The following is an 18,097-nucleotide window of genomic DNA, read 5'->3' as shown; positions in this document are numbered from 1 at the left end:
GCACACGAAATTAGACGAGGCTAAATGAAAAAACTATCAGATGATTAGTCTAAAAAGACCCACTTCTAAACAACTGACCAGAAAACTAAAAGAATATAGGGTTATAAAGAGAATTAAGACTTTCTGGGAGAAGTCAGGAAGGTTTCAGGATGGGAAGAGGTATTGTAGGAGTAATTTGACACAGTGTTTAGCAATGGAAACTAGACTGTTGATAAGCAATGAAACATTACTAGCATCTGGAAGTTGAATAGGATGTTGACGTCTTTATAAGAATGAGGCTGATGTGCAGAGGGAGCCGAATAATCTGGTTAACATCTATAAAATCCAAACAGTAGCAATAAAACTGGAAGTCAAAGACTGGTAAGTTCATGTTTAGAACAGTTCCAGATTTCCACCACAGTTGGTCAATTTATGTGGGAAAGAGAATGAATGAAGGAAGCAAAGGGACAATCTGGGAGAGGAATGAAAAAACAAAAGGAAGGAAAAAACACGATCATTTGAAAGGAATGGACGCCAAAGATATATTGAATACAGTTTAAAGGTAAACGAAGCATATTATAAAGGTGAACAATACCTTGATCAAGATCAGAACTGGAAACAACACAGTAGTAGAAGCAGGAAGGAAATCCTCCTACCTCAGAAGTCTGATTACGCCTAATGGCTGAAGCAAAGAAGACAGCAGGAGCAGAATGGCACAGGTGAAGATAGCTGTCTTTAGCGACAGAGCTCTACTGGTATGAGCAAATAATATGGAGCTTTTAGTGATACACAGCTTTGTTTGGTGTCATTGAAGAACTGGCTGGTACACATAAAGATTCAACTTTCATGTGATCAACCACATGAAGAAGCCCAAAGCTGTGCAAACCTTCTGAAATGATTTTTTGTACAATGAAAAAAGAAACTGAATACTGTAAAATATACTGTCAATATTGCAATAAGTTCTCATTCTGGCTACGGTCAACTTAACATGTATGTCATCACTTGGCATCTTTAATATGTGGTACGGAACTGTATTCTTTAGTGTTGAATAAAGCAAGCTCAATCGCAAGTGATTTTGATAATGAAAAGGACCAAATGAAGTATATGCATTTTCTGAAATATCTATGAAGAAATTTATTTGTGAGTGTGTCTGGATGGAGATTTTATCAACTGCTCACTTACAATCAAAGAATTTAAAGTGAAAGCAGTGAGAAAAGAAAGAAATGATATTTTGGGGGAGGGGAGGGAGGACGGAAGAAGAGAGAGAAATCAACAGGAAGCCAAGACAGAAAACAATAAATGTATCCCAGGTAATATACTGTCAAAATCATCAAGAAAAGAAAAGGACAGAGGAAAAAGAAAATAGTATTCCACTTTCAAGGCATAGCCTTTAGATGAAGATGATGTTAATCACTCACACAACAATGTTAAAGGAAAAGAGCACATTTTCTGGCCTCTAGTGTTTGCAAACGTGTGATTACCTTTTTCTTTCAGAGAAAGAGCAATCTCATCCTGAAGGGATGTCGTGTTCACAGCAACTGTGTCAGCGACTGCTGAGGTGACTCTGCTTCCATCAACTGAAGGCTCCTCTGGCTCAAATTTGTCACAAGGAAACTGCAACATGCACAGAAAATGTGTTCTATACCACCAGTTCTTAAGGTGCAACATAAAAGAACATGAAAAATTACAACAACGTTAGTGCCACAATTCACTGTTATTTTCCCAAAAAAAAAAAAAAAAAAAGCTGAAACAATCTTGTCAAAAGAAAAATAAAAGTAAAAGTAATCTGTGGCACAAGCCCATGACCAGGCTACTGGCCTCACAGTAGGTGGAGTACAGCCTTTCTTTGCCACAGTACTACGAGGTTGTGGGTGGCAAATCGAGTGCCCCAGCTGCCTTTCAGCCCTGGGAAATACCTCTGGTACTCATTTGATAGCTGACTCAGTAGACCTGGGGCCATACTGGAAGGAATGGAATGAAAAATCTTTGCCCCTATCAAGGACTGAACTCAGGGTTACCACACCCAAAGAAGCCACTCAACAGACAGGTTCAATATGCATTTTTCAGTCCTTAGATTCATACTGAGAAGATCCTCAATGATGAAACACAGCTTATAAAAAGCAAAATGTTCCTTCTGTACATCCTAAATGGTACCCAAGAAAGTAAAAAATCTGAAAGATATTTCCATTTAAAATTTGTTATTAAACTTTTCACAAACATGTAAATATGTACACATTGATGTACAAAGCATAATTTTACATTTGCTTATACAGATGGCATTACTGCACTGAAGATGTGCATAAGTCGTAATTGATGCAATGCTCAGGTTATTTGTTAATTTTAACAATGTACAGTATGTCATCTAGTTCAACAAAGATATTCATCGAATCAGGAGTTGGCCATCAATACATTCTTTTAGGCTTCACTAAAACTGTACTTTAGCAGTAGCTAAATTCTTGTGACTGTTAGGAAGTTATTGAAAATATTTCTTCCTGGATCATAGACAAATTTTTGGGATGAAGCAAGTGACCTTTAATGTTTTCATGGTTATTCACATTTCTGGTGTTGATTCCATGAACTGGACTACTGATATGAAAATATGATATTTTATTTATGACATGTTTCATTCACATCTAAATATATTTTGCAAAATTTCAGTAACAATTTGCAATTCTCTGAGCAAGCCTCTGCAGGACATTCTTCAATTCACATCATAGACAGTTCATAGTATCCACTTTTGGACTAAGGAAACTGTAGCCTGGCCCAGAAGTTGATCCAGCATGACATCATGGAATCAAATCAATCAAAATTTTCCAGAATTTTTTCTGTCATGTACGTCTAACAACATCTGTATTGTAAATAAAGGTTTGTTTAGGATTCTCAGTAGACCTCTGGATGCTTCTCCCATCTGTATTCATCAAGTTATAATCCCAACATGAACACTATCAACTTCATTTGTCTGCTTGTCACAATATCTTAGACATGTGGTAGAGAGAGACCTCTCTCAGGTCTTGAATAGCATTTAGTATGTCTATTCTGAAGTTCTTGGACACAGAATTGGCTAGAATCCATGTATTGATGTCCATGAAACATCCTTAACAGCTACTTTTAGAGCTATAACTTATTTGCTATTTATTGCAACATTCATATTATCTGTCAACAAAGCAGAATGAAGACTGACAGCTCAACATGGGGCAAATGACCTACTGACTTCAGTTGTCCTCCGTGCACAGTTATTCCTCTGGCACCATAATATTAAACTTTACTTAAAAAGATCACATTATTTATGCAGCCAAATGCATTTATTTATTCTTATAAGAATAACATCCTCATCAACAAGCAGTGTGGATTTCAGACACAACTGTCAATCGGACAGGATATTTTTAATTGAACAGATAATATGCTACAATCAGTACATCAGAGAGTATTATCATAATGAATGATTTGTGATATGGGTAACACTTCAAGTTTCATGGTTTTTGCTATTTACATGACAGACAGCAATTCCATTTACATCACATAGCAACAGGTAATCAAAATTGCAAGCAGTCAGATTAGTGCTATTTTTGGTTCAAATGGCTCTGAGCACTATGGGACTTAACATCTAAGGTAATCAGTCCCCTAGAACTTAGAACAACTTAAACCTAACTAACCTAAGGACATCACACACATCCATGCCCAAGGCAGGATTCGAACCTGCGACTGTAGCTGTTTTTGGTCCTGCGCTCTTCTGATGTGTGCAAATGTTAAATGACACACATTGTTAGAGGGTATAATTCTTGTTGTGCTTGCCAAGGACACAATATAGGTACAAGAAGTAGTAGTACATGCATTGTTAGAGGACATAATTCTTGTCCTGTTTGCCAAGGACACAATATAGGTGCAAGAAGTAGTACCAGTTCTCTCACTGCAAAGAGAGACAATGTCATATTTGAAAAGTCAACAGATGGTTCAAGGGAAAAGAATTCTCACTGCAGGTTGACAATATTCAGAATATTAAATTCTGTAGTTTTCTATGAACATGTTGTAAATAGCCTTCTTTTACAATGTACGTCACATAGGATTCTTTAGCAATGAAGTACAAGATGCAGGAATTATTAAGTGGGAGTACAGTTAAAACTCACATGTTATTAGAAACCCCACACTCTGTAATTAATGAGGCATCTTATTTAATCTCTGTTTGCTATAAACAGATTTTGAGTAAAGAAACTAGTTTATTCTGGTTATTTCGATCCATTACTGAGCTGCTGAATAATTTTGTAAGGAAGTCAGTATACAAGAATACTTGTATAAGAATACAGAAGGGTGTTCTTAAGTTGTATAACTTGTGTTAATTCTACAACTGCAGATAATGTTAAAAAATGAGTAGTATGGCAACTGCTACACAAGACATACAGATATTTATTAATGCCCTTTTCATCACTAGTATTTGTAGTTTATCAAAAAAACAGTGAAAACTTGTAGAAAAGTGGAACTCAAAACAGCCTCTACTGAGGCTTCCTATCAGAATCAAATGCACAGGTACACACATGTTCAGTAACTCACAACAGCATATTCCACGTTTCATGGGTGATGCAGTGGAGTTCTGCAGCTCCATTGAAGAGCATGTTCACAGAAAACTATTAAAATGAATCCTCTAGGTTAGTTGACACACTTGTTCTGATGAACATGTGCTCCTAGAATGAAGCTTCCATGTCATACTTTTCTTTCAATTAACTTGCCCATAACCTGCTCCACATTGTTGTATTTCACTCTCATATATATTATAATCACTAAACACAATATAGGTAAATAGATCAACTACAAAATTCTCAGAGTGACATTAATTATGTTATTTTCCCTCTGACATTTCTGTCAGCAGGTCAGTCATAAAAGCACATGTCAAAGAACGATGAGCATCAAATCTACCCTGAATAGATGATCCATGGAGTGCCTTTGTCATTTTCATCATTTGTGTTTTCAAGCACTGCTCCTAAATGGCTTATGTAATGCTTCCTTTTACAGATTCCTCCAGTGCCCAAATACATGTGGAGAAAATACATTGGCTGCAGTTTTAAATTTTCTCACATTTATTACATATGCCAGCAAAAAATCAATAATATTGATACTGTGTCATACATGTTCAAGAAATCAGATGCTACCAGTGAAACGAGCTGTTTTTATCTTTACTGTTGATGTAGTCTTACGATGTATGTGTCATATGCAAGAATATTAGCAGAGGATGTGTAGAAATAAATGCATTATATGTGGATGAACATGGAGGAACTGAGTAATAAAGCTACTCATAAAATATTAGTCAATTATATTCAATTAAATTTGAAACTAAGCAGAAGTTTAAGTAGTTTTTAAACTAAACCGTAGTTCATCTGTATGTTCTCGATGGAAGTATATTTAACCAGAAAAGTGAAAGATAATTTCCCTCATCTGATTGATGGGAGGGGCACAGAAAAGAACATTGATGTTATTAGACGCAACGTGTCATCCACAAATCTACATCTACATCATTACTCTGCTACTCACAATAAAATGCCTGGCAGACGGTTCAATGAACCACCTACAAGCTGTCTCTCTACCGTTCCACTCTCGAACGGCACACGGGAAAAACGAGCAATTAAATTATTCCGTGGGAGCCCTGATTTCTCTTATTTTATCGTGATGATCATTTCTCCCTATGTAGATGGTTGCCAACAGAATGTTTTCGCAATCAGAGGAGAAAATTGGTGATTGAAATTTCATGAGAAGATCCCGCCGCAACGAAAAACCCTTTGTATTAATGATAGCCACTCCAGTTCACGTATCATGTCTGTGGCACTATCTCCCATACCGTGCGATAATACAAAACGAGCTGCCCCTATTTGTACTTTTCCGATGTCAACCGTCAGTCCCACCTGATGCGGATCCCACACCGCATAGTACTACTCTGGAATAGGGCGGACAGGTGTGGTGTAAGCAGTCTCTTTAGTAGACCTGCCAATGAATCACAGTCTTTGGCTGGCTCTACCCACAAAATTATCCATGTGATAGTTCCAATTTACGGTATTTGTAACTGTAATCCCTAAGTATTTAATTGAATGTACAGCCTTCAGATTTGTGTGGCTTATTGCGTAACCGAAATTTAGCTGATTTCTTTTAGTACTAATGTGAATAACTTCACACTTTTCCTTGTTCAGTGTCAATTGCCACTTTCTGCACCATACACATAAACCATCTAAATCATTTTGCAATTCGTTTTGATCATCTGATGACTTTACAAGTAGGTAAATGACAACATCATCTGCAAACAATCTAAGACGGCTAGTCAGATTGTCTCCTATTTCGTTAATATAGATCAGGAACAATAGAGGGCCCATAACACTTTCTTGGGGAACGACGTATATTATTTCTGTTTTACTCGATGACTTTCCGTCTATTACCACGAACTGTGACCTTTCTGACAGGAAATCACGAATCCAGTCGCAGAACTGAGGCAACATTCCATAGGCACGCAGTTTGGTTAGAAGACGCTTTTGAGGAACGGTGTCGAAAGCGTTCTGGAAATATAAAAATATGGAGTCAATTTGACATCCGCTGTCGATAGCACATTAGTTCATGAGTATAAAGGGCTAATTGTGTTTCGCAAGAACGATATTTTCTGAATTGGTGCTGACTACATGTCAATAAATCGTTTTCTTCGAGCTGCTGAGAGAACTCTTCTATAAAGGTTATTTTGCACTCACTGAGCAGACATGTGAATGAATGTTGAAGAGGCAAGTATTTCAGTGATTTCTTTATGATTAGTCTACTTTTCAGTTATGGAAGACCTGCGAGTCAATGGCCATGTGCATACAGAAGATGAAGTGGTGTTCATCTGATTTGAGCATTTCGAAGGAGTGGTAGAATTTGCGTGAGACTGAAATTAATGTTGCGTCAGCAACATAGAGTACAGGTGAGATTAAATTTGTGTAAGCGTGGAGAATTGTTGCCCCGTTAGCAGATTCAGTTCCGAAAAGAAGCTGACTTACCTTGTAAAACTCCTCGTCATACTCGTAGTCATCGAGGGAGCCGACGCTTAACATACTCGTCTGTTGTGACCGTGATTGTGAAAGACTCGTCTTTCTGAAAAATGAACGAAGTATTTTAGACATTTAGACAGACAGGCTAGAGGCAGAGGAGGTGAGTTGCATGGAGCGAGTTGGTGGTGTCTGCGAGTTACCTGGAGCTGGAGAGGCGCTCCTCAGACGTGGTCTGCTGATCTCGGCAGGAGGTAAGGGTGTCCGCCATTCCCCTGACCATCTGCAGCTGCTGCACCAGCCCTGCAACGTTCAGTGGCGCCGCTGAGTGGAGGAGTTACTCCGAAAGGCGAGTAATAGAGCATTTAATCTTTCTCCATATTAAATGACATCGTATTACTGACGAGGTAAATGTCTGGGACAGTAATTCAAGATCTCCTACTAATTAAAACATGGACAATATTGTTACTGCACTGTATTAAGTTTTTATGCAGCCCACTTATATACAGAAAATAGAGGGGAGATTGTAGAAAAAATAGCAATATCTCACTAAAATTTGTAGAACTAAAGAAGGCTTTTGGCAATATAATAAGGCATAATGCGTTCAAACATCTTTTGAAAAGAGGGGCCAAAGCGTAGCGACAGACTAATATATTCGATATACACACAAAACGCAAGTAGAAACAATAAAAACGGAAATAAAGCAAGCAGAAGGGTTTACGGAGATTTCCCATTAATAGCCACTGTCATTCAGCATGTATGCCGAAGAAGTTATAACGATATGTTTACGTAATGTGTATACATAAACATACAGTTATAAATGTCCCCGTTCGTAGTCGCTAATTATAGGAATATGTTTACTTTTTTGCTGTAACATATAGCTATAATCAGCGGTGGAAATATATTTGCGAACGCCGACCGTGTGTGGCTGTTTCTTGTTGGATCGTCTGATCAGTCGGAAGTTGCATTGCAGAGGAGAGTAAATGCCTATTCAAAATATAATTATTTTTGGATAGCTCAATATGAATTTCCTAAGGGACCATAGTTTTCACGTATTTACCAGTAGAATATGGCGCGGAGAAAATACTTCGCCGCATGCAACTTCCGTCAGATTTCGACGAAAGAATTCGTTACTGTGAACTCTCTATTTGGCAGAAACTTAAAGAAAATTAAATAACTTCATGAAGGAGTGAGACATAGATTCTATACTAAATAAATAGTCCATACACCAGTTCCATTTAACTCTGAATTTATGGCAATCAATAGATGAACTTACACTGCAATGATGGATTTAACACGGATGCCGTTTTGACTGGCACTTCTCTTCTCGTAATGAGAATAATTCCTTTGACGTTTTCACGTCGCATAATAAATCTACTGCTATGTAGTATTGCACTTTTAGTATTGCACTTTCACTTTACACTAAAATAATATTTTTAACAATAATAATACGGCGGCAAGACATGCGCGTCCGATACGAGTTACAAGAGACAAGAGAAAATGAGTAACTGAGTAACTGTTCATCGAGAATATCTCGTACATCAAAAGAATGTGTAAAAGTGTTCTTCTTCTGTCCGTTTTTCGCGCCGCAGTTTTCAAAGTCAGTAACTCACTGCGTCTCTGACGGAGCTTCGACAATCAACACGTTACGTCACAGGTCGTTCACCTTTTACATTCTCGCAACTTTATTTGATAATTGTAGTTGCTGCCGAGCGACTGCTCGATTAGTGAATGAAATGTCGTGTGGCTAGGGCCTCCCGTCGGGTAGACCGTTCGCCTGGTGCAGGTCTTTCGGTTTGACGCCACTTCGGCGACCTGCGCGTCGATGGGGATGAAATGATGATGATGAGGACAACACAACACCCAGTCCCTGAGCGGAGAAAATCTCCGACCCAGCCGGGAATCGAAACCGGGACCTTAGGATTGACATACTGTCACGCTGACCACTCAGCTACCGGGGCCGGACGATTAGTGAATGATTCAAAATGATAAGGCAATCACATAATGTTAAAAAGTGATGAGAAAAGTGGAATAAAATTTAAGGAGGAAAATAATACAGCAAGAGGAAATACATTATTGGAGACTATACGTGACATGTGAGGCGAAAAGTAAGGAATACTTACATTTCTTAAAAGGAATGGACAGCACGGTTCAGAATGTGGCTTACGGACGGACAAACCAAAAAGAGCAGAATATAAAGGTTGAGTATACTGGCACAGTTAAGAGGAAAATATTAGCACAAGAGGGGAAAAAATGGAAGACAGAGTCGGATCAATAGCGAAATTAATTAATTAGAGAGAGTGAATAAATTGTGTGTGTGTGCATGTGTGCGTGCGTGTGCTTGAGCGAGAGAGAGAGAGAGAGAGAGAGAGAGAGAGAGAGAGAGAGAGGGTGGAGGGGGGAGGTAAAAGCACAAGATTGTTAAGAGGATGTTACGGTGTTCAGGAATTCGTCAGGAGTTAATGATGGAAACTGCTGGCAAGTTGAAAAATGATCACGAACCCAGCTTGTTTGCATTCAGAGATGGTAGCAGTAAACCCTTCCGCAACTTTCGATGCTTTAAAGAATCGAATTCCCACACATAAAACAGCTTCAAACGTCTGATTACAAATAACTTAATGCGTTAAACATCTGCTGTCAAGCATACAAATTCTTGATCGTTGAAGACGTAAAACATTAACTGGTTTTGTTAATTTCGGATTATTCATCCAAGGACTAATGAAAACTTCATAACCAAACTGGTAAGCTGAAAAGGTGTTAACCCTTTTATGTGCTCATGTAAGACCTTGTTGACAAACAGGTGCGTAATTTATGCTCCGTTTTAAGAAAAAGTAGTTGTTCGTATCGTTCAATGTTTATAACTTCGTATCTCCTAGATTATATAATGGTAAGACAGAGATTTAGGAACCAGGTTTTAAATTGTAAGACATTTCCAGGGGCAGATGTGGACTCTGACCACAATCTATTGGTTATGACCTGTAGATTAAAACTGAAGAAACTGCAAAATGGTGGGAATTTAAGGAGATGGGACCTGGATAAACTGAAAGAACCAGAGGTTGTACAGAGTTTCAGGGAGAGCATAAGGGAACAATTGACAGGAATGGGGGAAAGAAATACAGTAGAAGAAGAATGGGTAGCTTTCAGGGATGAAGTAGTGAAGGCAGCAGAGGATCAAGTAGGTAAAAAGACGAGGGCTAATAGAAATCCTTGGGTAACAGAAGAAATATTGAATTTAATTGATGAAAGGAGAAAATATAAAAATGCAGTAAATGAAGCAGGCAAAAAGGAATACAAACGTCTCAAAAATGAGATCGACAGGAAGTGCAAAATGGCTAAGCAGGGATGGCTAGAGGACAAATGTAAGGATGTAGAGGCTTATCTCACTAGGGGTAAGATAGATACTGCCTACAGGAAAATTAAAGAGACCTTTGGAGAGAAGAAAACCACTTGTATGAATATCAAGAGCTCAGATGGCAAACCAGTTCTAAGCAAAGAAGGGAAGGCAGAAAGGTGGAAGGAGTATATAGAGGGTTTATACAAGGGCGATGTACTTGAGGACAATATTATGGAAATGGAAGAGGATGTAAATGAAGATGAAATGGGAGATAAGATACTGCGTGAAGAGTTTGACAGAGCACTGAAAGACCTGAGTCGAAACAAGGCCCCCGGAGTAGACAACATTCCATTGGAACTACTGACGGCCTTGGGAGAGCCAGTCCTGACAAAACTCTACCATCTGGTGAGCAAGATGTATGAAACAGGCGAAATACCCTCAGACTTCAAGAAGAATATAATAATTCCAATCCCAAAGAAAGCAGGTGTTGACAGATGTGAGAATTACCGAACAATCAGTTTAATAAGCCACAGCTGCAAAATACTAACACGAATTCTTTACAGACGAATGGAAAAACTAGTAGAAGCCGATCTCGGGGAAGATCAGTTTGGATTCCGTAGAAATACTGGCACACGTGAGGCAATACTGACCTTACGACTTATCTTAGAAGAAAGATTAAGGAAAGGCAAACCTACGTTTCTAGCATTTGTAGACTTAGAGAAAGCTTTTGACAATGTTGACTGGAATACTCTCTTTCAAATTCTAAAGGTGGCAGGGGTAAAATACAGGGAGCGAAAGGCTATTTACAATTTGTACAGAAACCAGATGGCAGTTATGAGTCGAGGGACATGAAAGGGAAGCAGTGGTTGGGAAGGGAGTAAAACAAGGTTGTAGCCTCTCCCCGATGTTATTCAATCTGTATATTGAACAAGCAGTAAAGGAAACAAAAGAAAAATTCGGAGGAGGTATTAAAATCCATGGAGAAGAAATAAAAACTTTCAGGTTCGGCGATGACATTGTAATTCTGTCAGAGACAGCAAAGGACTTGGAAGAGCAGTTGAACGGAATGGATGGTGTCTTGAAGGGAGGATATAAGATGAACATCAACAAAAGCAAAACGAGGATAATGGAATGTAGTCGAATTAAGTCGGGTGATGTTGAGTGTATTAGATTAGGAAACGAGACACTTAAAGTAGTAAAGGAGTTTTGCTATTTGGGGAGCAAAGTAACTGATGATGGTCGAAGTAGAGAGGATATAAAATGTAGACTGGCAATGGCAAGGAAAGCGTTTCTGAAGAAGAGAAATTTGTTAACATCGAGTATAGATTTAAGTGTCAGGAAGTCTTTTCTGAAAGTATTTGTATGGAGTGTAGTAATGTATGGAAGTGAAACATGGACGATAAATAGTTTGGACAAGAAGAGAATAGAAGCTTTCGAAATGTGGTGCTACAGAAGAATGCTGAAGATTAGATGGGTAGATCACATAACTAATGAGGAGGTACTGAATAGGATTGGGGAGAAGAGGAGTTTGTGGCACAACTTGACCAGAAGAAGGGATCGGTTGGTAGGACATGTTCTGAGGCATCAAGGGATCACCAATTTAGTATTGGAGGGCAGCGTGGAGGGTAAAAATCGTAGGGGGAGACCAAGAGATACATACACCAAGCAGATTCAGAAGGATGTAGGTCGCAGTAGGTACTGGGAGATGAAGATGCTTGCACAGGATAGAGTAGCATGGAGAGCTGCATCAAACCAGTCTCAGGACTGAAGACCACAACAACAACAACATCTCCTAATCCATGTGTCGCACTGTGATGTAATGTTGCGGATGTGTTCAGCGGTATATGTGGATGCTGTCTGCAAAGTGTTTAGTAGTAAAGACATATTAAATATAAATGTCATGGCTGATGCATAAGTTCTACTGTATGAACTGCGGAAATATTCTAAACCATACTTTTTTTTCTTTCACAATTTTCTAGTAGGTGTCGGCAAGAAAACGTTCCGGACAAGTTTTAAATTACGCGTAAAGCTTGCTAGAAATGTGAAGTACTCTTATTCTCAAATACTTGATGGATATAATCTGGTTAATTTGTAAGCCACGACACGCTACTCAAGACATGTAAACAGTTTCTAACTTTAATACTTGACTTCTTGTGTTGAACCTTTAATTTCAGATTATAGTTCTTAATTACCTGATAATAACAGTATTTAATTTTTTTCAAATTCGATCATTATTAGAAATACTGAAAATCAAACTTCTGTTCCTCCTGGAAGCCATTGCACTGGCGACCTGGAACTTGGACTAGGTTATTCTCGGCCATTTAGTTCCGCAGGGTGTCCGAGGAGGAATGGTGAATACTCACGGATATGACAGGAACGATCATTCGAAGCAAAACATTCTAGTAAACATGGGCTCTAAACTGCATTCCTCAAGACCTATGATCATTTCTTGATCTTCGGCACTATGAAACAAATCTTCCCCACTGCAGGCTCTTTCCTTCCATGGTTTGAGAGGTGGCAGTATAGAGCAAAACAAGAAAATATCTCCAACAAACACTTGCTCTGAAGTGCAAAGCTTAAGAGACATGAGCAGTTGTTCATCTTCGACACTGTGGACCACATCTCTTCTACTGAACAAGTGTTCACAGCTCTTAAGGTATGCATTTAAGAGCCCATGTTTACTGGACTCCTTTGCTTCGAATGATCTTTCCCATCATATCCTCCTCGGACATCCCATGTATACAGCGAGTAAAATAAAACTAGCCCGGAATACATTTTTCGCGCTGTAAGACAGGCAACGCAGCTTATATCATACGCCCGGGGTGCGGGTGACATGTTGGATTGTCTCTTAGAGTGCGTTGAATACGAGGGGCTTTCAGTAAGTAATGAAATACTTTTAAGACTTTTATCCATTGTGGATGTGGAGCACTGCGACTGTGGTGTGAACAGGTTTTCAGAAATTACTGCAACCAGTCGCCTTTTATGTAGATGTATTTTATTTAACCATGACCGGTTTCGAGCTGCCTAGCAACTCATCATCAGATGGTGTATACATTTAGTGCTTTTTTGTACCCATTGTGTGGGTGGTTGAGTATCTGTGGAAATAAGTCTTTTTGCAGGTATATATATCTCTTTTAGGACGTATTTTTGAAACCATTGTGTCTTGTTTTTCACAATTTCACAAGTTAAAACTTTCACTAGATGTATATTACTTTTATGAGGCACTGTTGGAAACATATATCTCGTTTTTCGTAAACATCGCTGAACACACTTAGCCACAGATACGAATACAGGATTTACACATTATAAACAAACCAAAGATTGCAATCTTTGGTTTGTTTATAATGTGTAAATCCTGTATTCGTATCTGTGGCTAAGTGTGTTCAGCGATGTTTACGAAAAACGAGATATATGTTTCCAACAGTGCCTCATAAAAGTAATATACATCTAGTGAAAGTTTTAACTTGTGAAATTGTGAAAAACAAGACACAATGGTTTCAAAAATACGTCCTAAAAGAGATATATATATACCTGCAAAAAGACTTATTTCCACAGATACTCAACCACCCACACAATGGGTACAAAAAAGCACTAAATGTATACACCATCTGATGATGAGTTGCTAGGCAGCTCGAAACCGGTCATGGTTAAATAAAATACATCTACATAAAAGGCGACTGGTTGCAGTAATTTCTGAAAACATGAAATACTTTTTTCCCAATACAGGTCAGTTTTATTCAGGATTTCAATACACCATTATTATTCCCCATACTTTTGGCTACAAAATCCTATTTTTAAACATTATCTCCGTTTACTGCGACGGCCTTAAGCCACCTTTTAGGGAGGGCCTGGATGTCCGCATGGTACGACTCCACTGGTCGATATCGGAGCCAACAACTTGTACCAGTGACCTCGCCATCATCCACGCCCTGCTTCCCGTGGAGTGCGTTCTTCATTGGGCCAAACAGACAGAAGTCGGAAGGTGCGAGATCTGGGCTGTAGGGTGGGTGGATGAGGAAGTACAGTCCAATGGAGTTTTTTGAGCACCTGTCGCTTGTGTAGACTTGCGTGAGGTGATCCGCAGTCATGAAGAAGGGAACGATCGTCTGCAGTTTTGTGGCGACGAACACACTGTTGGGTGTGGCCGGCCGTCACGAGAGACATCTGACAGGTTGCGATGATGACAGACGCCTTGCCCAACGACTCACCTTGCTTTTATTCAGTACATTCTGTACGCGCCTATGAATGTATGCAATGCTCTGGTTCTCCGCCAAAAGAAACTCAATGACAGCTTTCTGCTTAGAAGTCCCCTCCGCTACAGACGCCATTTTGAAAGCTACATATATTGCGGCCATCTATCGGAACTTCATGAAACTATATGAACTGAAGCGCTAATATTACACTTTTTTTTCCTTTGTTGAATTTCGTTTTCCCCCGTAGGGGGAGGACTGGCTGCAGCTTAGTACGCTGCTCTTCAGCCTACAGAATTTGTTAAAACATAAGAAGAAAAGAAACAATAAAAGCAGGCGATAAAACGGCGACTTAAATTGTAAAACGGCGTAAAATTGTGGAAAGTTAAAACGTAAAACAAATGGGTGGGCGATGCTAAGAAAATACACAGGAAGGAGACAGGTAACACAGTAGACAGACAATTAAGAAAACATGGCGACAGTCTGGTTTCTGTTTGCAAGAGATATAAAAATCACACCCAGCGACAGTATTATGTCCGTTCGCAACACTTTGGAAAAAACGCACAACACTTAACAATCACTGCACTAAGAAGTCAGCTCGAAGATGACACACCACAGCCAAGGGCAGATTTGGGGGGGGGGGGGGAGACCTGGACAGATGAGGGGGAGAAAAAAAGGGGGGAGGAGAAGAAAAACGAATTGTGGGGGGGGGGGGGGGAACCGACGGAAGGAAAGTACTCATAAGGGGGGACGACGACGGAGGGTGAGGGCTCATAAGGGGGGGGGGGGGCAGGACAGACGCGAGAGGGAATGGGGAAAGGCAGAGGAGGGAACCGCAAAAGGACTCGGGGGAGAGAAGGGAGGCAAAGAGAGGGTAGTCGGGGAAAAACAGGATGGAAGGGAGGGAGAGGGAGCCCAGGAATAGGACAGAGGAAGGGAGGGGGAGGTGAGGATCAGTAATATTCCACGATGTCCGACAGAATTTACGTACTTTTTCCATAGAAACCGGACGAAAAAAATGCTTTGCATCATGTTATGGAACGCCCCTCGAATGTTCCAAGCTAGTGTTGTTTTGCCTACCCTGAGTGAGAAACGAGTATAAAATGTGTGTGCAGTGCTCCTGCCGGCATGAAGCAGGATGCTGCAGCTGCTGCTGCCGAGGTGTGACAGGGCTGTCTCAGCGGCGGCGCGCCTACCTTGCTGCTCGAGCAGCAGCGCCCAGGCGAGCCGGAAGCCCGTGGCCACGTGCTGCTGCCGGTGGCGCGACCCCTGGCGCCTCGCACCCTCCGCCACGCGCTGCAGCCGCGCCGTCTCCTCCCGCTGCGCCTGCAGTCGCTGCTCCAGCTCCTCCTGCGCGCAAAAAAGCCCCACACACAAACCTAAAAAAACTCCACACCACCTCCTTGACACAAAAGGTAAGTATACGCAAACCTGAAACACTACTCGTAGTCGTTTTAAAGCGCCGCTCACACACACGCAACTTCAGTGGCGCCAGAACTCGAGTGACACTGCAGTGGTACCGTCAGCTGCTACTACACATTCTGACGGCCGAGGTGGCCGAGGGTTCTAGGCGCTACAGTCTGGAACCGCGCGACCGCTATGGTCGGAGGTTCGAATCCTGCCTCGGGCATGGATGTGTGTCATGTCCTTAGGTTAGCTAGGTTTAAGTAGTTCTAAGTTCTAGGGGACTGGTGACCTCAGTAGTTAAGTCCCATAGTGCTCAGAGCCATTTGAACCATTTGAACTACAAATTCTACGTGGTGGCACAGTTTTGAATATAACGGCACCTGAGATGCTTTCTGCAGCTGTCAAACCTTTTTTTTTCTATCTGATCAGAAGTATCCAGACACACCTACTAGCACACATTAATACGGCATGTGGCTACCATTCGCCTTTATGACGGATTGAACTCTGATGCGATCGCTTTCAGTGAGAAGTGAAGTGGAAGAATGGCAGGTCGTACTTCCCCAACAATCGAAACTTGACGAGGTGTCGCTCGCTGCTGGTCTGAAGTGAAGTCGATGTTCTACGTTGTGCCAAAAGCTGGCCCAGTGAGGTCTTATCGAGGCTATGAGCAGGTCAGTCCACTGCAGAAATGCTGTTGCCCAAAACCCATTGCTCACAGATGCTGCTTTATGTCATGGTGCATTGTCATGCTGAACAACCATCGACAGTGTGCATTGTCATGATAATGCAATCATCGTCTCCGCGTTGTTTCTATACTGTATACCGAGCGAGGTGGCGCAGTGGTTAGCACACTGGACTCGCATTCGGGAGGACGACGGTTCAATCCCGTCTCCAGCCATCCTGATTTAGGTTTTCCGCGATTTCCCTAAATCGTTTCAGGCAAATACCGGGATGGTTCCTTTGAAAGGACACGGCCGATTTCCTTCCCAATCCTTCCCTAACCCGAGCTTGCGCTCCGTCTCTAATGACCTCGTTGTCGACGGGACGTTAAACACTAACCACCACCACCATCTATACTGTATACCGTAGAAACTGCTGTAAAATGTGTTCATATCTTTCCGCATTTGGTGTTTGCTTTAGCGCAGTAACGGGACCACACTCGACTGGCCAAAATACACCTCTATACCCTATCACTATACATACTCCGTACTCCACTGTCGGCACTACACATGATGGCAGGTAACGTTCTCCAGGCAATCAACCAAACTAAACACAGGCTCTAATGTGATTCATCACTCATTTCCAATCCTTCACTGTCTTTTTAAGAACTGCATCGTACTGCTTTAGCGTACTGATGTCCACTAGTTGTTGTGCAAATCCTGTAAGTAAGAAGGGAATTGGCCAAGACCAGTCTCTAACATCACCTTAGACAAAAGTTCATATTTACGCTCACAGGCGTAAAATCCATCCGAGTAAAGAGCAAACACATACCGTGCGCAAGATGAATTCGAAAATAACTCATATACACTGGATCCGTTTCCACAGGTCTTGAACAAAATATTGCATCAGTGAAAAGCTCCGTGAACATAAAAATCAAAAGAGACTGAAGGACCAAATATGGATCACCAGCTAATGAATCAATCACGTGCGGCTTCATATCTCTCCACCTTCTCTCTGTTTGTATAGTGTCCGCCTGCTTAGCTGGGTGGTAACGTGTTAGTCTCCCATACAAACGGGACCGAGTTCGATTCCCGGCAGGGCTGGAGATTTTCTATGCTCGGCGACTGGGTGTTGTGTTGTCCTCATCATAATTTCATCCTCATCACCGGCATACATGTCGCCCAGTGTGGCGTCGACTGCAATATGACTTGCACTTGGCGGCCGAACTTATCCATATGATGCCATACCCTCTTTTCCATTTCTGTTTATATAGGCTATCTAATGCTACACACTATAGTGACGTAACTGGGTGTTCACAAATGTAGCTGCTCCGCGACTGCAGTATATCATTAGCAGTGACGACACTTTAGTTTATGCTCTTTACTCCACACACAGTTTACACGTCAGAGAATAACGTCAAAACCTTAGACACACAATACACCATCTTCACCAGCACGTTAGGAGAGTGGACATTACAAGACATCTTATTAAAAAAGCACTGTCATTAACGTTGCATATTTTCTGCTTCCTTTGCTGTG

General features: G+C 40.8%; 1 protein-coding gene across 3 annotated transcripts in view; it reads right to left on the bottom strand.

The window, feature by feature from the left end:
- LOC126240414 (EF-hand calcium-binding domain-containing protein 4A-like) overlaps window positions 1-18,097 on the bottom strand; it is a 794,844-nt gene that overhangs the window by 767 nt on the left and 775,980 nt on the right. For all 3 annotated transcript variants that reach the window (XM_049947923.1, XM_049947924.1, XM_049947925.1), the window contains 4 exons: window positions 15,689-15,842; window positions 7,172-7,271; window positions 6,981-7,074; window positions 1,461-1,593 (listed from right to left, as the gene is read on the bottom strand). In XM_049947923.1, the coding sequence (XP_049803880.1) occupies window positions 1,461-1,593; window positions 6,981-7,074; window positions 7,172-7,271; window positions 15,689-15,842 (481 nt within the window). The remainder of the gene's footprint in view (window positions 1-1,460; window positions 1,594-6,980; window positions 7,075-7,171; window positions 7,272-15,688; window positions 15,843-18,097) is intronic.

This window comes from Schistocerca nitens, chromosome 1, assembly GCF_023898315.1.
Source record: "Schistocerca nitens isolate TAMUIC-IGC-003100 chromosome 1, iqSchNite1.1, whole genome shotgun sequence".
NCBI lineage: Eukaryota > Metazoa > Arthropoda > Insecta > Orthoptera > Acrididae > Schistocerca > Schistocerca nitens.
The sequence above is the reverse complement of the archived record's forward strand: the minus strand, read 5'-3'. Positions and strand labels throughout refer to the sequence as shown.